Source organism: Dreissena polymorpha, chromosome 1 (genome assembly GCF_020536995.1).
Source record: "Dreissena polymorpha isolate Duluth1 chromosome 1, UMN_Dpol_1.0, whole genome shotgun sequence".
Taxonomy (NCBI): Eukaryota; Metazoa; Mollusca; class Bivalvia; order Myida; family Dreissenidae; genus Dreissena; species Dreissena polymorpha.
Window position 1 is genome coordinate 138,614,992 of NC_068355.1, and position 22,818 is coordinate 138,637,809.

The 22,818-nt window shown below is 35.8% G+C and overlaps 1 protein-coding gene across 9 annotated transcripts in view; it reads left to right on the plus strand.

Annotated features, from left to right (window-relative positions):
• LOC127851805 (caldesmon-like) overlaps positions 1 to 22,818 on the plus strand; it is a 110,023-nt gene that overhangs the window by 33,844 nt on the left and 53,361 nt on the right. For 8 of the 9 annotated variants that reach the window (XR_008035981.1, XR_008035979.1, XM_052385701.1 and 5 more), the window contains exon 2: positions 11,446 to 11,549. Coding sequence is in view for 6 of the 9 variants with exons in the window: in XM_052385701.1 (XP_052241661.1) it covers position 11,549 (1 nt within the window). In the remaining 3 variants the exon portion in view is untranslated. Of the gene's footprint in view, positions 1 to 11,445; positions 11,550 to 18,687; positions 18,835 to 22,818 lie in introns of those variants that run through there. The other variant, XM_052385727.1, reaches the window with a different exon arrangement.

Here is a 22,818-nt window from a genome sequence, read left to right on the forward strand (position 1 = left end):
GTTGTAGTATTTTATAGAAACCACATGCATCATACTACAAGATTCAATATGGAAAAAATGGGTTCCATATACTAGACACTGATTAAAAAAATAGTTTGTCTTGTTGCTACGGATACGTTCTATTTATTCTAATACAGCTATTTTCTGCTTGCATGTGTTTCTTAATTTGCTATGATGTTCCACAAGAGGGAAACTTTTAATTTTAGTCATAAGAACATGTTTGTTAACTTTTATAACAGATTGATTTTTATTTGCTCTATGAACTGATACAACCTTTGTGTTTGTTGGATATAATGTCATATATAATATATTAGCTGTGCTATGAGAAAAGGGGGTTTAATGCATGTGCGTAAAGTGTCATCCCAGATTAGACTGTGCAATCTGCACAGGCTAATCAAGGATGATATTATCCGCCTAAACTGTATTTATGTTCAGAAGGGAATTTCTTTAAAAGAAAAATATCATAAAAGTGTAAAGTGTCAATCCTGATAAGACTGTGCGACTGCACCAGCTTATCTGGGATGACACTGTATGACTGCACCAGCTTATCTGGGATGACACTGTATGACTGCACCAGCTTATCTGGGATGACACTGTATGCGACTGCAGCAGCTTATCTGGGATGACACTGTATGACTGCACCAGCTTATCTGGGATGACACTGTATGACTGCACCAGCTTATCTGGGATGACACTGTATGACTGCACCAGCTTATCTGGGATGACACTGTATGACTGCACCAGCTTATCTGGGATGACACTGTATGACTGCACCAGCTTATCTGAGATGACACTGTATGACTGCACCAGCTTATATGGGATGACACTGTATGACTGCACCAGCTTATCTGAGATGACACTGTATGACTGCACCAGCTTATCTGGGATGACACTGTATGACTGAACCAGCTTATCTGGGATGACACTGTATGACTGCACCAGCTTATCTGGGATGACACTGAATGACTGCACCAGCTTATCTGGGATGACACTGTATGACTACACCAGCTTATCTGGGATGACACTGTATGCGACTGCACCAGCTTATATGGGATGACACTGTATGACTGCACCAGCTTATCTGAGATGACACTGTATGACTGCACCAGCTTATCTGGGATGACACTGTATGACTGAACCAGCTTATCTGGGATGACACTGTATGCGACTGCACCAGCTTATCTGGGATGACACTGTATGACTGCACCAGCTTATCTGGGATGACACTGTATGCGACTGCAGCAGCTTATCTGGGATGACACTGTATGACTGCACCAGCTTATCTGGGATGACACTGTATGACTGCACCAGCTTATCTGGGATGACACTGTATGACTGCACCAGCTTGTCTGGGATGACACTGTATGCGACTGCACCAGCTTATCTGGGATGACACTGTATGACTGCACCAGCTTAACTGAGATGGCACTGTATGCGACAGCACCAGCTTATCTGGGATGACACTGTATGACTGCACCAGCTTATCTGGGATGACACTGTATGACTGCACCAGCTTATCTGGGATGACACTGTATGCGACTGCACCAGCTTATCTGGGATGACACTGTATGCAACTGCACCAGCTTATTTGGGATGACACTGTATGACTGCACCAGCTTATCTGGGATGACACTGTATGACTGCACCAGCTTATCTGGGATGACACTGTATGACTGCACCAGCTTATCTGGGATGACACTGTATGACTGCACCAGCTTAGCTGGGATGACACTGTATGACTGCACCAGCTTATCTGGGATGACACTGTATGACTTCACCAGCTTTTCTGGGATGACACTGTATGCATCTGCACCAGCTTATCTGGGATGACACTGTATGCGACTGCAGCAGCTTATCTGGGATGACACTGTATGACACTAGATAAGCTGGTGCAGTCATACAGTGTCATACCAGATAAGCTGCTGCAGTCGTATACAGTGTATATCCGAGACTGCAGCAGCTTATCTGGGATGACACTGTATGACTGCACCAGCTTATCTGGGATGACACTGTATGCCACTGCACCAGCTTATCTGGGATGACACTGTATGACTGCACCAGCTTATCTGGGATGACACTGTATGCGACTGCACCAGCTTATCTGGGATGACACTGTATGGGACTGCACCGGCTTATCTGGGATGACACTGTATGCACATACATTAAACCGGTTTACAAGAGGATGGCCCAAATAAAAAAAGCTACCATGTGCTCAACAGGACTGTAATAGAGCGCATCTAAGTATTTTGTCTTCATCAACAGGAAAGGTCATACAGGTTATGGGTCTGGGGTGGGCAAGACTATTTAATCATTAACAACCATTCAATAACATAACACTGCAATAACAATGTAAAATGGCATAACAGCGATTCATTTTTGTTTTTTTGGGAAAAGTACCTATACCAAGTCACTAAATTAAAAGAATCAGAACTAAAAACCATGAAATTGGTTTAAGCGATGTTAAAAATTCAAATTCAGAATTATGGGTCTTTATACCCACACAAACGAAATTTAGGGGGTATATATGAGTGAGCTTGTCTGTCTGTCGGTCGATCTGTCGGTCAGTTGGTCGGTCGGTCCGTATTAAGTGTCCGCTCTCTAATTCAAGTTGTTTTCATCCTATCTTCACCAAACTTGGTCAGATGTTGTATCTAGATGATGTTTAGGTCAAGTTCGAATATGGGTCATGCAGGGTCAAAAATGAGGTCACAGGGTCACTTAGTGTGTTTTAAACATTGAGCATGGTGTGCGCTCTCTAATTATTCAAGTAGTTTTCATCAGAGCTTCACCAAACTTGGTCAGAAGTTGTATCTAGATGATATGTAGGTCAAGTTTGAACATGGGCCATGCCGGGTCAAAAACTAGGTCATGGGTCATTTAGTCCGTTTTAAACATTGAGCATGGTGTCCACTCTGAAATTCAAGTAGTTTTCATCAGAGCTTAACCAAACTTGGTCAGAAGTTGTATCTAGATGATGTGTAGGTCAGTTAGATCATTTGAAAACTAGTTTTAATTGCTTGGTATACATTGCAAAAACCAAATCAAATGTTCATTTACATGCCTTTTGGCTTGAATTGTTGTGTTTCAGAACTCATTTTATTTGTTGACTTGCATATAATGCACTTTGGGAATGAAATTGAAAAAATTGTCCTTCCTTTTGGCAATTTTTCAGATTGCCATTGATTATGAATTTTGCAGTTTTTCCTTAATAAGGAAAGTAACTTTTATGGGTACTTTATAAAGAATGAAAAACAAGCTGTATGAGAATGGATAATGCCCAAAACTCACAAGTTATTGTATTTTGAAAATCAGAACATTAGACATTTAAACCAAAAGGATCGAAAGTTCAGAGAAATATTCTAATTAAAAGCCTATGGGTACTGTAAATTATCTAATTAACTTTGCGTAACTTCAAATCTAAAAGTTGTCAATCAAATAATTTAGTTTTATTGAAAAAAAATGTGCGTTTTTGAAAATTTTAGGGGGAAACATATTTTGCTGATTCAGCCCCTTCTGAATCTGTTCATGATGATTGTAATTGCTTTTCTTATTTTATTAAATATAAAGAAGCTTAAACTGGTTGAATGTTTTGAATGCGGATGAGGGTATCTACTCTGCAGGAATACACATGAGCCGCGCTCTGTGAAAAGGGGGTTAATGCATGTGTGTAAATTGTCATCCCTGATTAGCCTGTGCAGTCCACACAGGCTTATCAGGGACTACACTTTCCGCGAAAAACTAAAATTTTGCTAAGAAGAGACTTTCGTTAACCAAAAGATATCATAAAAGTGGAATGTGTTGTCCTGATTAGCCTTTGCTGACTGCACAGGCTTATCTGGGACAACACTGCTGACTGCACAGGCTAATCTGGGACAACACTGCTGACTGCACAGGCTTATCTGGGACAACACTGCTGACTGCACAGGCTTATCTGGGACAACACTGCTGACTGCACAAGCTAATCTGGGACAACACTTTAAGCACATGCATCAAACCTCCTTTTATCAGAGCACGGCCCATATGTACCGAAAGATGGAAAGATCGTTTATATTGATATGGTAAATTTTCAAGTTTGAGTAAATACCCAACAGGTGCATCCTGGACTCAGTCTGAGTAAGAACTAGGTGTGGTATAAGACTAAGAGGCAGGAAATAGTGGGGAATTCATGTCTATACAAGAAACACATCATAGGAAAGTGGCAAGAAGAATTATGAATAAAGAGAAACAATAGGTGTTAATTGAGAAGGGGAAGTTAAAACATGGTGCTATTCATTATGCAAGACTTGTTGAAGTAATGTCTTGATTTTGTTGAATAATGGATCAAATATTGACAATATATAATGAGCCACAACTCTGTGAAAATGGGTTTTAACGCATGTATGTAAAGTGTTGTCCAAGATTAGCCTGTTCAGTTTGCATAGGCTAATCAGGGAGGACACTTTACACTTTTATGATATTTTTGTTCAAAGAAAGTCTCTTCTTAGCAAAAATCTAGTTTAGGTAGAAAGCGTTGTCCCTGATTAGCCTGTGCGGACTGCAATTGATTTTACCATAAAGTGCTCTATTAAGGCCTAACTAAAGGAATGTTAATCCTCTCCCCATGTCAAATATTGCAGTCTCCATATTGCTACTTATACACAGTATATTGGCCCACCGTAAAATATTTTATCATTATGTTTTCTCTCAGCTGACTGAGGATGATTATGCAGGATTCCATAATCAAATTATATTTCTGAATTATAATCCAATGTACTGTATTTATTATAATTAAATTTAAAGGGGCCTTTTCACAGATTTTGGCATGTATTGAAGTTTGTCATTAAATGCTTTATATTGATAAATGTAAACATTGGATCTAAAAAGCTCCAGTAAAAAAAAACAAAAATAAAATTAAAGACAGAAAAAAAGTAACCCTCAATGGGGCTCGAATCACTGACCCCTTGAGTATAATTCAATCACTTAGACCACTCGGTCATCCGTACTCATACTTTATATAAGCAATCCTCGTAGTATCACAATGTCTAACAACAACAACAGAACTCTCCAAATTATTCAATCGTTTAGCTTTGCAACGCTTTATAATTTTCAGAGTTCTAAAAGATGCATATAATGGATATTTTTTAGCATGGCAAATGTACAGTTTTACTGTTTCCTCACAAATATCAAAGTACAACGAAAATTTGCGAATCTGAAATAGTTTTAAAAAATTTGTCAATTTACCAAAACGTGAAATGGCCGCTTTAAGCGGACCTTTGGGAAAACCTGGCTTAAGGCATGTTTGTAAGGTGTTTTATCCTACTACCAGATGAAAATCGATAGCATAACAAGGATCGTATAAACATTAGTTTTATACTATTATTATTTTTAGATCAGATTTGGGTTTTTCCGAAAATTGGAAAATCTGTTTTTGTCAACAACAGAAAAACAAAATCGTCAAAAAAATGCGATATTTTACAATTATTAATCGAAAATAGGGAGGAAATAATAGGATAAATAGAAGATTTTGTGAGTTTGGGATAAAGATCAAGTTTATCATGCTCGGCACGAACCATGATAGCGCTCGGCAAGCCTCGTGCTACATCGGTTCTAAGCCTCGCATGATAAACTTGATCTTTATCCCAAACTCACATAATATTCTATATTTCCCAGATAAGCGTTATTAAATGAGACGTGTTCTGAGAAAACTGGGTTTAATGCATGTGCGTAAAGTGTCGTCTCAGATTAGCCTGTGCAGTCCATACAGGCTAATCAGGGACGACAATTTCTGCTTATATGGTATTTTTCGTTTAAAGGAAGTCTCTTCTACATGAAAAAAACAGTTTAGGCGGAAAGTGTCGTCCCTGATTAGCCTGTGCAGACTGCACAGGCTAATCTGGGAGGACACTTTACGCACATGCATTGAACCCAGTTTTCTCAGAACACGACTCAAATGCTGTCAACACAAGCTAATTGGACAGCACTCTGACTTGACCTAAACTGGATTTTCTTCATGTACAATCTTCCTTTAAAAAAAAATCCATGAAAGCAGAAAGTTTTGTCTTTTATTACCTGGTGCAGACTGCACAGGCTAATCTGGGACTACACTTTACGCACATGCATTAAGCAGCATTTTCTCAGAGCAAGGCTAATTTTGTTTATAATGCAAAAAATCGAGCTATTTTACTGAACCAGATTATTTAATTCCAAAATCTGTATGTTATATAACGCACACTAAACATGTCCATGGGACAATTTGTAATTAACCCTTTACCGCTTAGAAACGCACTTTGACCCATTTGAATTCCTTTAGAAAATCAAATTAAATTTAAGCCCTTTCTTAATATATTCAAGTTTGAAAGGCTTCATTTCCATCCCTAAGATACTGTTCAGTAGCAAACAGCATACAACCTGAACAGACAATGAGTTACTCGCAGGCTGTTCTGGTTTAATGCTGTTTGCACATAGCCATTATGCTTTAGTTTCTGAGTGAGAAAGGGTTAAACAACATGCAATTATTATCAGTTTAGAAATGCCTTAAAAGTTTTCTGTGACTTGAACCTGTAATTTGATTTTATATGATTACCTACCATGTGTGAGAATAGTACATTTGTGGATTAGGCGTAGTGGTGAATCAAGCCTGTGACATCTGGACAGTGAAACCAGTGTTTTCCAAAGAACACTTGATAATCTACGCCTCTTTCTGGGAAACTGGGCTACATGCATGTGCTGAAAGTTTTGTCCCAGAGAATCCTGTGCAGTTGGCACGTAGCATAGGGATAACACTTCTCACTTTAATGGTTATTTTTTTATAGAAAATCTCGTCTTCGCAAAAATCCACTGTTAGCGGAAAGTGTTTTCCCAGCATTTTGGATGGAGTGGTCCCCTTCTTAAGACTCAGAGATTGGTCTTTAAAACACCCTAGAAATATTTTATCCTTAAAAATATGCAGTTAATTATAATAAAATTTTGCTTTAGATTGAATTGAGAGTTTAAAAAAAAGTCTCACATGGAATAAGTTTGCCTGCGAATAACAAAGTATGGTTCCTAAAGTATAGATAGTCTTGATCATATCTGATAATGGGTTCTAGATGGTTGTAAAGATTTCGTTCCATTCACATAAATCTCATACAACACTGCAAAACTATGGTAAAATCTTATATATTAATAATATTCATAAGACTGTCTGGTATTTGGAATGTGTTTACATATACCGTACACAGATACGGCCTGGAGTGAGGGGGTGCATGGAAACTCAGAGTCAGCCTCATTGAGTAAGGCTACACACCATTCTAACCAGGCTACACACCACTCTAACCAGAGCTAGTATGGCAAAGATTTCATGTTTGTTATAACGCACACACACAAACACAGAATTATGTCTCAATATCAGAACATATATCAGGACATATGGCTCCCCATCAAGAAATGCCGCCCTTATTTCAATGAAAAGATGAGGATATCAAAAATAAACAATTGGGCATGCATGCATTGTGCCAGAAGCTGAGAGATGAAATCCAATCAGAGATGTTTATCAGAGCAGATGTGGTGTGCTGGTGTACTTCATAAATATGAACCAAACTCTGGGAATACAGGGCTTCATTCATGTGCATGTCCCAGATAAGCTTGCACTGGCTAATCAGAGATAACACATTCCTCATGTTATGAAATTGTTCATATAAAGGAAATCTCTTAATTCTTAACAAAAATCCAGTTTAGGCGGATAGTGTTGTCCCTTTCTAGCTTTGCAGGCTTCACAGGCTAATCTAGGATGACACTTTACACATGTGTATTTAGCCCCATTTTGCCAGAGGTAGGCTCATGTGGGCTTGCATAGGCAGCTATTTAGGCCACGACTTTTATATTTCTTGGTTTACAAAACCGCCGACCCTAATTTTTGGAAAATGGGAAAAAAATAAAATCGGAAAATCGTCTTTTTTTTAAATATTTTATTCCCGACCGCACTTCAAAATGAGCGAAATGAGAAAAAAAAACGATCCGGTTTGAGTACGGTTGCGAATAAAATCAAGTAAGCACAATCAACGATTGGTTCACATATATTGCAGAGATCGGGATATTTTTCAATGTGACACATTATGTACCAGTCCTTTTATGGGCACTTCTCAAAATTTATTTCGGGTAAAAATTACAGACAATAAGAAAATCAGCGTCAGTCAAATGTCGACCCCATCAAAATTTATTTCCGTGTCTGTGACGCAACTATATTGTTTAACATGTTAATTATATTAAACAAACCCGATAGTATTTGATAATAAGTATAAATAATCCAATAAAACACTGCCATTATTTACGATATATGTGTTTAGGAATTTTGTAAACACGTCCGCCATAGTTTATAGGAACTGTACAGAAAGTTTGGAAATCGGAACAAATCGGTATATCTCGGAAAATCATTGATAAATGTATTTGTCGTTTCAATGCTTAGGGCCGAGTAATTTCGGCAAATCGGAACTCAACTTGTGTAAAACACTAGCTCAATTAACCTTTAAACTCCGCCTCCGTTCTCTGCAAAAGATTCGAAGGCGGAGCTATGCACGTGCTTTTATTTAATTGGAGGATTGCAATTGAGAAACAAACACACGATTGGTTCGGCATGTTGATTGCTAGACAAAGGAAGCCAATTTTTTCGGCGCGAAATTTGTCGCTTTATTGCTTCCGACAGAAAGCGGCTTTCCTTTGATGACGTCAAACTGTCAATTCACACAGACTGCACATTTTCGGAAGACTTTAACTGACTCCTTGTTTACAATTCCAGTAAAAAAACACTTGCTAACATTAAACTTTGGATTAAATTATCAAAATAAAGCAAAAGCGAAGTTGACAAATATGATTAAATTAATTCGCGTCAGTTCAAATAAGACGTTTTGCGTTGTAAATCAACGAGTTTTCATGACAACAACAACTTTGACAAACATTACCGCGACGACGCATGGATCGATCTACCTCGATTTTTTTTTCATGTACGATCTCATAAGTCGAGTAAAAGCAAACACATACCGGGTAATTTGTGTATGAGTAGTTTATCTTATATAAGATTTATGCAACGGGCATCGCATTGCGTAATGGTGCGCATCCAATTATGGAAATGAAGGGCAGTTTTTCGTTTTAATGGGAGAAGAACGCATGTCATGTAATGGAGTGTTTAAAATTGCCTGATGTTACATAAGGTGCTGTTAGGACTCATTTCATTTGAAGATATAGATGTGTTTCATTGCATAATTTGATTTTTTGTCTCTGTGTTAAGGTTATAAAAGATATGTTGTCTTTGTTCTGATGTTATTAGCATTAACTTTTTTTTCCAATGTTTTTTTTTTTTTTTTTTTTTCGACCGCCCGATGGACCATTTTCAAAATAATTTTTGTAAACCAATAAAAAAAAAAGTCGTGGCCTTATTATGAAGTACGACGCTTAACCCTTTACCACTCAGATACCCTTTGTGATGAGCAGCAAACAGCATAAAACCTGAACATTCTGCGTAACTCGCAGGCTGTTCTGGTTTAATGCTGGTTGCAAAAGCTATTTTCACTTTGCTTCTCTGCGATGGGGAGAGGGTTGATGTCATACAATACATATAAACTGGTACTTTATACATGAAGGATATTTCATTTCCTTGTTTTGTACAGCTTACATACACTTAAAATGTGATACTGAAAATCACATGCTCAAGATACAGCAAATAAAACATCTGGTCACATCTATTTTGTGTATATGTTTAACCCTTTACCACTGAGATAGGTATTTTAACGCGTTTGTAGTCCCTTAGAAAATTAAACTTAATTTTAGACTTTTCATACTATATTCAAGTTTTAAAGGCTTCATTTACAAGCTTAAGATACTGATGAGCAGCAGACAGCATAAAACCTGAGCAGACTGAGAGTTACTCGCAGGCTGTTCTGGTTTTCATAATGCTGTTTGCATATAGCAATGGTCACTTGCCTTTTGAGTGGGAATGGGTTTAATAACTGCAAAAAGCAATGCTTGCAGGCTGAGGGAATACAGTTTATTTTCCCTTTTCTTGGGTAGCTAGCCCATGGCTTTGGAATTATGTCAACATTTCCAAGAAATCGGGAAAATAAATTGGGGTTTTAAAATACATGAAAGAGTTCAATTTTTTTTATGACCAACACCATCATGATCAACAGTTTTCCACAACACCAGCTCACACAAAGTCTTTACAAAGTTATTTCTCTAGTTTTCATGGCCCTTAAGTAATCGACCATTGAGTTCAATGGTTCAGGATCCAGAGAATCCGTCTCACTGCACCAGTTTATTACAAGGGGTGATTCATCTTGTTGGGAAGAAGAAGAACTGGTTTCAACATGCTGAACATCAGTCACCAATTTACTTTCTGGTTTCAACAATGATGATGCAATACAGTCACTGGTTATTGAATTACTTTCATTAACAATGGGAGAAATTGTACTTGTAGACTATGTTTGTTAGTTTAGTGAGCCACGCTTTCTGAAAAAAAATCAACATTTATCATTTGGTCAGGTTTTTGCATAAAATCTTTTTCAAGTTTTATTTCAAATATTACAACATTTTTGTTTTTCATTCAGCTGAAACACAAAACTCTTGCATTTTATCGCAAATGTAATTAGCGCCTGAACAACTGTGAGAATATCGGCCACATGAATAATGCAGAAGTTATCCTAATCAAGGTATAGTCTAAAACCTGTACAAGACCAGATCAGACTACACTTTAACCTTCCCCACTTCAATACCTATTTTGATGTATTTGTGGTCCCGTAGAAAGTTACATTTAATTAAAGACCTTTCTTACTAGATTAAAGTTTTAAAGGCTTCATCTCCAACCCTTAGATACTGATGAGCAGCAAACAGCATAAAACCTGAAAAGACTACGAGTTACTCGAAAAATACTCATAACTTCTATGTCGCTTCAGATAGCAATTTCATATTTGGCATGCATGAGTATATGGACAAGGCCTTTCCATACGCACACAAATTTTGACCCCTGTGACCTTGAGCTTGAACTTAGGGTCCGGGTTTAGGTTTTGAAATCTTCATTTAGGTTTCGAAAGAAGCTCATAACTTCTGTCAGGCTTTTATAGGGGGAATAAGTCATCCTATGGTGACAGCTCTTGTTTTTCTCTGATTGGGAATTTTTTGGCAAATTTTTAGAAAAAAAGTTTACTTATTGTGATTGGGAATATAGCCAAATGTCAGCTATAAAATCAGACCCCCAAAAAACCTTGGAATGTTTCTAATGAAAATGTCTCTAAAAGGAGAGACTTCCTTTAAATGAAAAATACCATAAAAGCGGAGCTTTAAGCTTAGGCATCAAGCTCTTTTTTCGAAGAGTGCGGCTGAAATATACTTGTGGGCTTGTAGGTGACAGGTGACCTTCAAGATAAAATACTCTGCCTTGTTTTACACGCTAGCTTTCTTAGATCATCATGCATGATACAGGATATCTCTCTGTTACAGGTTTCGTAGCTGTTTCGTAGAAGTGGGTCTGTAGCTTGGACAGACATGAGCACACTCGAGGAAAGACGCGCGCAGCGCCAACGCAGGCGCCAAATGGAAGAGGAGTAAGTGTTGCCATTTCTACTGACTTTTTTTTGCAAAATTGTACACAATGTTAAAAGATTGTGAAATACTATGTTGCAAATAGTCAATTTTCAGTACCAATTTTCTGTTTCGTATCTATAGGTTTATGACCACTATAGTGGGGGACATATTGTTTTAGCCCTGTCTGTTAGTTCGTTGGTTTGTTTGTTGGTTTGTGTCAAATGTTAACATTTGCCATAACTTTTGCAATATTGAAGATAGCAAATTCATATTTGGCATGCTTGTGTATCTCATGGAGCTGCACATTTTGAGTGGTGAAAGGTCAAGGTCATCCTTCAAGGTCAACGGTCAAATATATGGGTCAAAATCGCTCATTTAATATACACTTTTGCAATATTGAAGATAGCAACTTGATATTTGGCATGCATGTGTATCTAATGGAGCTGCACATTTTGAGTGGTGAAAATATATGGGGGGGACATCGTGTTTCTCAAGCACATCTTGTTTAATTATTTTGTTTAATTTGAGCCGTACCCGGGTTACATGTAAGTATACTTAAGAGTACCCAGGGTACATGTAAGTAGTACCGGAGCCGACAATGCTGAAGACCAATCAAGCAATAGTATCAATAAATATGTTTTCTGTTTGTATAATTACAAGAGGCTAGAAAAACAGTTTTAAATTGTGAACATCAATTTGTTAACATGTATCCAAAGAAACATTTTACTTTATTGTACCAGTAATTAATAAAAAAAATTACATGTATAAATATAAGTATATATATAGTGAAGCAGTTGCAAATTTATGTGAATTCATGTCTTGCATGATTTGCATTTCCTATTTTCAGGTGTTTGTGAACATATTTGTTGTGACACAAACTATTTGTTTGGATGTTTTTATTACATTATTGTTTTTGCTGAAGGCCATTTCTTGTGTCAAGGTAGCATGCAAGTAATAGGAAATATGTCTAAAAAAACTGAATGCGTAGCAAACACATCATTCTGTAAAAAAATGAAGTCTGCAAGAGCAATATTGCATGGTGATGTTCTGGCACTACAGTACATTAGGGTAGCCATATAACTATGGTTGCATGAATATGACAAGCAAAATATGTTTTCTTTATGTGAATTATTATTAGATCTTTGAAATGTTACCTCAATGCCAACATACATACAAGTTATTATGGCCAAGAGATTTTCAGGTTTTATTTTCTGAGACTGAGTTTTGTATAATATCATTTTTAGGATGGTGCATTTTATTTCCTTTGTATTAACCTGTATGATAAAAATAATTGCAAATCATCTGCCAAAAGTGCCTGGAAATGGCTTTTTCTTGTTAATTCAGTTAGATTTTTGTATATATATTTTGCTTGTCTAGAATTTTTTCGGCGAAGCTGTATACGCCAGCTTTTCACCTTACCTGACCTTTGTAACTGTCCAATAAAATTCAAATAAAACTTCCCGCAGCTAGTTCAGAATGAAAAGACTTCATTTATCCCTTAGGCTGATTTGAGCATTCCACCAGAACATTGAAAACATGTCCGCGTCTTTGTACAATGTTTTACTGCGTGTTCAGCATGAAACATTTTTATCTCTAATGAAAAGGCTTAATAGATAGAACAGTTTTACACTCAATCTCAACATCAATACAGTTTGTGCGTGCACCTTTTATTTTCAGAGGCAACAGCGTTTTATACTTTAAGGCTATGTTCTCATATTCAGTATTGACTTCCATATTCCTGTCAACATGTTAACATGTTAAAGTATAAAGATCTATTGAACTGTTCAGGGGTCATTAACAAGCCAAGGTGGTGTGAAACCCCGGTCATATGATTTGATTGTAGAAAAATACAGGGGCATGCATTTTAAAATATGTATCAAAGAAGTTATATTAATTAATGAAAGCACATTTTTATAAGGAGCATCGTGCTTGTATTTGATGATTGATTTAAAAAGTATGTAATGATATATATGCGAAAGTATGTAACGATCTCTGAGCATATTTATAATTATGTTATATAAAATTATGATGAAGACAATTTATTTTCCATTACACATATCAAATTATTCAGAAGAAACAAATTGAGTATTCCTTACTTTTTTAATGTACATCTGCTAATGATCACCCTTGTCAATTTAAAACTCACTTTTTACCAAAACACACATTTAGCGCACTTAAAAGTGCGTTAATTCTGTGTTTTTTGTTAATATCTGTGTTTTCAGTGTTCAAAAGTGCATTTAAGTGTGCATTTTGTGCGTTTTTACTTTCCAAGTGTGTTATTTAAGTGAAACTGTTTGTTTTTTGTGTGTTTTCTTCATCTGTAAGTGCGCTTTTGAGTGTAGATGTGAGCAGAATTTGTGTTTTTTATCTAAGAAGTGCGTCTTTTATCAAGGAAGTGCGTCTTTTATCTAAGATTTACAGATGTGGGTTTTTTCTCACAAAAGTGTGTTTTTCTTTTTTGATGTGCGTCTTTTTTAAGCATCAGTTAGTCTTTTATTTTATAAGTGCGTTTTTATCATATGATCTGTTTTAAAAGGATTTATCTTAAAAGACACATGTTTAACACACTTCTTAAAAAGTGCGTCTTTAACAACCGTTTTGTTGTACAGAAATTGAACAAGAAACAAAATTGTTGCACTAACAATTTATTTGCATCAAATGAATAAACATAGACATCTACCTCAGTAACCTGTTATAATATAAGGTGCAGTTTGAATTCAAAGCGGTTACTGGTTGTGCATATGAACCTGTTTAATGTTAATATACTTTATAATACAATTTCAATGCATATAACATTGCTTTCGTTTTAATCTCAAACATTTCTAAACATTTCCACCTAAATCAGGCTGTGGGTAACTAATTAAAAATATTGAAAGTGTCAAAAATATTATGTGGGCTTGATAGTATCAATTATATTTCCTCAACATAAAAAATAAGTATTTGAACTTTCTTATACTGATATTTATACCCCAATACAATTAATGTCTACCACATTGACTATTAACATACATTTTAAAAGACAATTAAAATAATTTTGATAATATTACTATTATTTGCTAACACCATTCAGCATGTTATATTAAAATATTCACAATTAAAGCCACACACCTTATTTGGCATAGTAAATTTAAGTATAAATAAGAAACATATTTTATCTATGCCAATTATAATATATCTGGTGGTTTCAAGGTAGAAATCCGTCTTTTTGCGCTTTAAAACTTAAAAATAATCGCGTTTGTCCAAATTGACGTATACATCTAGAAATCCTACTTTCGGTTATAAAAGCGGTATCGTTTGAAAAATAATAAATAACTTGCTATCTAGGCTATAGATTTAATTTTATCTATGCCAATTAGAATATATCTGGTGGTTATAAGATAGAAATCCGTCTTTTGTGCGCTTTAAAACTAAAAAGTACCGCGTTTGTCAGACTGGAAATATACATATAGAAATTATACAACATTAAGACATATAATTCTAGTGTTAAATGTCTTGAAATACTTTCAGCATGAAGTATTGTGTGATGAAAACAATGGGTATTTACTACAATGTGTAAATCAACAATATGTTTGTTGCAAAAGAGATTCAAAGTGGGTGGTTAAAGACATATAAAGTGATATGGTCTAGTTCAACAACTGCCTGTATTTTTGGAATACTGAAGAACAGTCTGTTGTAACAGGTTTGTATTTTCAATTCTGCATCCCTTTTTTATTTAGTTTATTGAATTAATTATGATCATTATCATATTTATGTATTGTCACTGGGAAATGTAAATGGATGAGTAAATGTAATGCAATTTTAAGGAAAAACAACACCATTTGAATTATTATGGCTGTATTTTATGGTTATTGTCATCTGAAATGTTATTTATACCTATTTCTGGTCATTAATGAACAGATTTTTTCCCCCATATTAAATGAGAACTTTTATATTTTAAATTTAAAGGTTAAACCCCATGGTGACCGTGAAATTTACATTGATCGGAAGATCCTTTGGAAAGAATGTGCATCATCGCATCGCCTGCCAAAAAAGGGAGCAAAAGGGAAACTACCTGATGTATTGACTTGAATACCAGGTTTTACCCTGCACAAGCTGGCCAACGTGAGGAGAACAGGAGTGGGAAAACTGCGCGCTGTCCTTGACCAAGAAAAGCTGGATTTGTTTAGAGGTAAAACTATACAGGGTACTGGTTATTGCATATTAAAGGCGTCACACTTCCGACCAGTCCACACAGCCAAATGAGACTTATATCTTGGTACATTTCAAACAGTATTTTCTACCAAACGTATTTTCTTTTAATTATTTATGAAAAGCGTTAAGTCACATGTGATCAGGGGATTAAAATTGCAAAAATAAAAAACCAAAAGCAACAAGCAAACTTACTAGTTTTGATTTAAATTGATAATTTTTATAGCAACGAGATTACCATAACAGCAATATTCAACACTTAATTATAAAATATCTTTCAGGACCTGATCAAATGAGATCATGCATGAGACGCACCGCGCAAAGGCCATGACACTATAATAGTTGCAAAGAAGTTTGACCGGCTGGTGGCAGACGTGGAGAGAAAGATGAGAGCCGCACTCCGCCGCCTCAAAGAAATGACAGGCCTTGATTGATTCTCATCTTTTTTATGTATATAGATGTTCCTTTGTATATACTGTACATGTTATTTATTAGTATGCTATTATGTTTTGTTAATTTATAATCTAATTATGTTAATATTTATTTCATCAAATTATCATTGATATTTAATTACTCATGTATGTTAACAAATTTTGGTGTACATTAAAGTATAAAATTGAATCATCTTGTAATTATTTAAAATATACAAATATATTTGTGTATAATTATTGGTTTTTATTGCGTATCTGAATTAAAAAAAAAACTTTTAACAGCATTGAATTGAATCAACTGTTAAGGCAAAAGATGCACCTTTAACGCAAATGTGTGTTTTTTTGTGAGTGCATTTTTGAGTGCCATTCATGTGCGTAAATTGTGCGCTTTTATGTGGGTTAAAACTGCGCTTTTAACTGAGTTAAATGTGCGCCTTTTATAAGACAGTATACCTATAAAAAGCGCACATTTAGCTTGCTTAAAGCACATTTTCAACCCCCAGAAAAGCGCAAATTTAACACACATGTGCGCTTTTATGTGGGTTAAAACTGCGCTTTAAGCGAGCTAAATGTGCGCTTTTTATAGGTACTGACTTATAAAAAGTGCACGTTTAACCCACATAAAAGCGCACATTTTACACACATGTTTGTTTTTATGTGGGTGAAACTGCACTTTAAGCGAGTTAATAAAAAAGCGCACATTTAATTTGCTGAAAAGCGCAGTTTTAACCCACTTAAAAGCGCACATTTTACACACATACATGGCAGTCAAAAACGCAAGTATAAAACTGCACACATTTAACACACATAAAAGCGCACATTTACCCACATAAAGCGCACATTTCTTGTTTGTTTGTTTTTGTTAAAAAACTCACTCTGTAAGAAAAAGCGCACATAAAACGCAGTGCCAATACCGCCACGTTTAACGCACGCAAAACGTACTTAAAACATACATTTCACACACTTGTTTGAGAAGTGGTCCATATAAACAAGTTGAGATAGCATAGATAGTATGCCACATAAACTTTATAGAGTTCTTGATGATTTATAATAATAGAATGATAAGCTGCTATATACAAATGTACATGTATATTTATTAAGTACTCTCATGATTTTAACCCCAACCTTTCTAGCTAGGAAATTTCATGGAAAAAAACATGAATTTTTACACCAAATACCAACTTCATCATTGTAAATCACATAACAAATGTTAACATAATATACATAAATATGTTACTAATCAGTAATTAAAAAAAGAAATTAACAATCAACTTTACAGCAATTATCCAAGTACCCAGCATGATATGTGGTAGTGGAGTGTTGAACTGCACTTGAGTGATATAATTAAATGAATTAATTAGATGTGCGGTTAATTTGTGTGTGGTCATTGACTCGTATATTTTCATTAAATTTCCTTTTTTCTTGTGAATATCTGTTCTATATTTATAGATATATGGTAAATAATATCTAATAATGTGAAATAAGCCACGCAATCTGGCCCAACGTAATTGATTTGCATGTGACGCTGCTAAGAACTGCGCAGATAAAGGCATTTTTGTCGCATGTATATAACTTTATCTTTCATCAACCACAACCACAATCAACGCCATATATCTTTTTATTCCCACGTTTTTCGGAGAAAAAGTTGGGATATTGTATTGATGTGCGTCTGTCTGTCCGTCCGTCCTGGCCACCTGCTCCTCCTACACTATTTGGACTAGAACCTTGAAACTTACATACATGGCAGCTATGAGCATATGTGCGACGGTGACAGTGGCAGAATTTTGATCTGACCCCTGGGTCAAAAGTTATGGGGGTTGGGTGGGGCTGGGTCAGAGATTTTCACTTATTTTTATGCCCCCAGTATGGTGCATTGGCCATAACTTTTGCAATATTGATGATAGCAACTTGATATTCGGCATGCATGTGTATCTCATGGAGCTGCACATTTTGAGTGGTTAAAGGTTAAGGTCAAGGTCATCCTCTAAGGTCAAAAGTCAAAAAAAACAAATCCAAGGGAAGTAATAAGCTTTAAAGGGAGGTAAGTAAATAACCTGCCAAATGATATAAAAAACAAAAAATAAATCAAAGAGTTACACAGTAGTGGCGCAGAGATGTATTTAGTATTCAGTTGTTTGTGTTAACTAATCTGTGAAATGGTTTAGCTCAATCTAATGTTTATACAAGGGTTTATAAAATATTGGCACAAAGGGACACCTGTATATGAGAGAAAGGATAGTATGCAGTCAAGCATAAAAAGTATGAGAAACTCATGGAATATAGCCTCAAGAATCTATAAAAGGGCTGAAACTTTCAATTTGTGCAATTACAATTTTAGACTCATTACTGAAAATCTGTCAAAATGTTCAAGTGGGAAAAATGTGAGAAACAATTTAAAGCAAGATGGACTTTGAACAGGCACATCAAAGACAGACATGAAATTCAACATATTCATTGTTGTGTAAAAGATTGCGATGGAAAATTTCTGAGACGCTACTATTTAGTCAACCATTTAACCTTAAAACATAACTTTTCCAAAACAGAAGCAAGAAGATTGGCTATAAGAGAGCATGTTCAGTCATCTCATAAGTCATTCCAATTAGGATTACATGTACATAATTGACTACAGTGAAGTTGATTCATTATTTGATTTGTTAGGAGAGCAGGATGAGGAGGAGAAATTAGGGTATAGATTTTCACTCATTTTTTAGGTTATTTTACATTAACTTCTTCATTTCTACATTGAATTACTTCAAATTTATACTGAACATCTCTTACAATACGGTCAATCTCAACTATGCATGGCCCCTTTACCAACCGTGGGGCGCCCCTGTGTCAAACATGCGGCGTGGGGATACGCGTCAGCCTTTGCCATGCCATTTCTAGTTTAAAGATATTTCTTGTTTGCTCTAATGTGGGTCCAATGTGGCTTTAATTTTGGCTTTAATTTTTTGGCTCTAATGTGGCTCTAACTTTGGCCCTAATGTGGCTCTAATTTTGGCTCTAATTTTGGCTCTAATGTGGCTCTAATTTTGGCTCTTATCTGGGTCCAATGTGGCTCCATTATAAATCTAATGTGCCTCCAATGTGGCTCAAGGTATCATGTAGCATACTATATTATGCAGGAATGTCCAAGTTATTATTTACCATGCAGGGCAACATGTCTAACCAGTGCAGGGTCCATAACAGCCTGTCAGTGCCTATTAGCTGGTGCCTTTGGGCATTTACACTTAACATCAACCATAGCAAAAATGTCAGAAATAATCACTTATACATTATTAGAATTCAGCAAAGGATAGGGTATAAACTATTGTCTTCCCATTTGTGCAAAAAAGTACCATGTGTCATTAAAATTCAATGGCACATGGTACCTTTTTGCACCAAAGGGGAGTTGTATCCAGGTATTGTAGATCTTGTAGGATTCTCAGTACATTGTTAAGTAAATTGCTCACATCTGGTTACAATTAGGCATCTAATAGTCACCAGATGGAGTGGTGTCAAGGTCAAGGTTGTCTCTCAGTCTGGTAGGCATGACAATATGGTCTGTGGTCTGTGAAAAGGGGGTTTAATGCTTGTGCGTAAGGTGTTGTCCCAGATTAGCATGTGCAGTCTGCACAGGCTAATCAGGGATGACCTTTTCCATTTTAATAATGTTTTTGGTTTAAAGAAAGTCCCTTAGCAAAAATCCAGATTGAGCAGAAAGTGTTATCCCTGATTAGCCTGTGCAGACTGCACAGGCTAATCATGGACGACACTTAACGCACATGCATTGAACTCCCTTTTCACAGAGCGCGGCTCGTATGTATTCTACCATCTATTGGAAAAGTGTTTTGCTAGTAATCGTGCAGAACTCTACTCAGGTTTTATTTACTCAGATTTGAACAGTAATTAAGTGCATTTAATGCAATTTCCCCAAATGTGTGTGGAAAAGAGATTCCAAAGAATTAACAAAACAATTAGCATCCAAAATAATAATTATTATAAACATTAATTTGCTACCCTGACATTTAAAATCTTGTTATCCACTCTTCTTTTATATTGGTATGAGATCAAACACATGAAACTTTCATCAGCCCATGGTGGAAAATATAACAATTACTGTCAGTCAAACAAACAACATGTCAAAGCTAATAGTAAACTGTGTCTTGATTGGAACACCATGCTTAGCAATAACTGACCAATCAGAGTGCTGGTTACATATTTAAAATTTCAAAAACACCAATGGTGGGAGACGTAACATGTGTGCAAGTCATTGTGTTGGGCATCTGTAATAGGCAATGTCTCTGTGCAGGGTTGTGTTACTGAATGGCTGACACTTGCTTGGCACTTTCCTTCATCATTACCTACATGTGAGGGCCCACACAGGGTAATTGGGGCTTTTGTTTACAATCTTGGGCTAATAAACTATTATGTATTTGCTTAATAATCCTTGCATAAAAGTTCAGAAAAAAATGAAAAAATCTAACGATGATTGCTACATTATTGTTACACATTTTCAAGCACACTTCTTTGATATAATTTCTCTGTGCAGAAGTAAGAAATTATGTTTACAGATTTTATGGATAAATGAATCGGTTCCAACTGTTTTTCCCATTATTATCCTATCTAAGTCCCCCCCCATAGATCACTAATCATAAACATGTATGACTATTATTCTGTTTTATGACAAGTATGTGGAAACATTGTGCATTGTTTGAGATCTAACCAGGCTCTTTCTCTGAGAGTCTTTGGTCTCCCTAGAACATCTTTCGACCAGTTGGGATTTATACTGTGGGGTTGGAACAGTTTGGTGAGTCAAGAAAGTGTGGATGTTAAACTAATGTATTATTTTTTGGCTGATGAAAGTTTAGTATTGTGCGTATGAATTCTGCATTGTGGATTTAATATTTTTATAATCTCCTTATGGAATTATTTTGTGTCAATCCGGATTTTGTAGTCTTTCAAAATGGTGGGTTACGTACATTACATATTAAAATGCAACTTACTGTGTGCATTAAGAGTCTTTTTCCGAGAAACAGGCCTAAATGCATGTGCCTCAAATTGTGTTCCAAGGTAGCATATAAAAACAGTTATAGTTTGAATCTACAAATAAATTGTCTTTGTCAAAACAATCACCTGAGTTAAAAAAAAACAACGTATGTCCAAAATATATAACTAGAGTATTTTGCCTAGAAAAAGGCGCACAAACTTATTTTTATCTTGAATGCTTTTGCCAAAATATGTAAAAAAAATTAATGCTATTTAAAATGTTTATTTGAGATTTCTCGATGAAATTATCATATGCTTTTATTGAGATCAATGTTTGACTAGTTTACTGCTTCCTTGTTTAACAAAAACTAAAATAAAAACATATCTCAAAATCTTAAATTTCATAAATGACAATTTGGCGTCTTTTATTCCATTTAAGAATACCTTATAAGGTCATTATTTAGTAGATGAGAAGAAGATATGAGTAGGTAAGGCTTACTCAAAATCAAGGTCACTGCTTCTAGGTAAAAAAGTCTCAGTGGAGGAAATATCTGCCTCTTGGGTTTTCCTTGTGGAAAATTAAATGGTTTAGGCATCATGAAAATAATAACATCATTATCCACACACTCCAAATTGGGGGGGGGGGGATTATGTGGTTATCTCCGCAGTCTGTCGGTCCATCCGTCCTGGCCACTATCTCCTCCTACACTATTAGCAATAGAACCTTGAAACTTAAACACATGGTAGCTATAAGCATATGTGCAACAGTGCACTATTTGGAATTATGATCTGACCCCTGGGTCAAAAGCTGCGGCATGGGGATACGCGTCGGCTGCGGCCGCGCCATTTCTAGTTTCATTCGTGACTTATTTTTGGAATTGTTTCAGTCTGTTTTACTCGCTGTTCTATATGGGCAGTTAAATTACCTTCTATTTTTTGGGAACCAAATATCAATGAAAATAATACCTGTATCTCACAGGTTATTTTCTTCTATACTTTAATTGACTCAATGCTAAGCATAATACAAACCATTTTAGCAAGCTGAGATCTTTACCCCCACTAATCAGTGTTACCAAGGCTTATAAGCCCAGCCAGTGCATAGATGATGAAGATAATGACCCACCCTGCTGATGGCACTAATTAGTCACAAATGTGCCTATCAAACCTCATCTATCCATTCTTACTATACCATGCTGCAAAACCGCTATATCTTATGTAGAAATGTAAAGCACCGAACAACTGTCTTGCATCCAATCCGTGATACATATATACCGTACATAAATACAAACATATTCCTACTTTTATTCATACTCCAACACTTACTGGAATAGGTTGGAAAAAAGAGGTAATGTTTTGCTTTAATATTATGTGCATGATGATAAACATAAGTATACAAGAGTTTATATATGACTAAAAAGCTTAGAACATGTTACATCTCTGTAAATTTATCATATAAAATATACTGCATGGGTATATTTTTTCCCTCTATAATTTATTTGCTATAAAAAAACAACTGATATGTCGGGATTCAAAAGTTGGCTAAATTCAGTACCATAATGGAGACTGTTTCAATGTTAAAATTTGAATGTGTTGTTTTTGCCTCACATTTCAAACAGAAGCATAAATTGTATGCCCCACAATCAACTTCTTAATTGATATGAGCCGCACTCTGAGAAAAGGGGGTTAAATGCATGTACGTAAA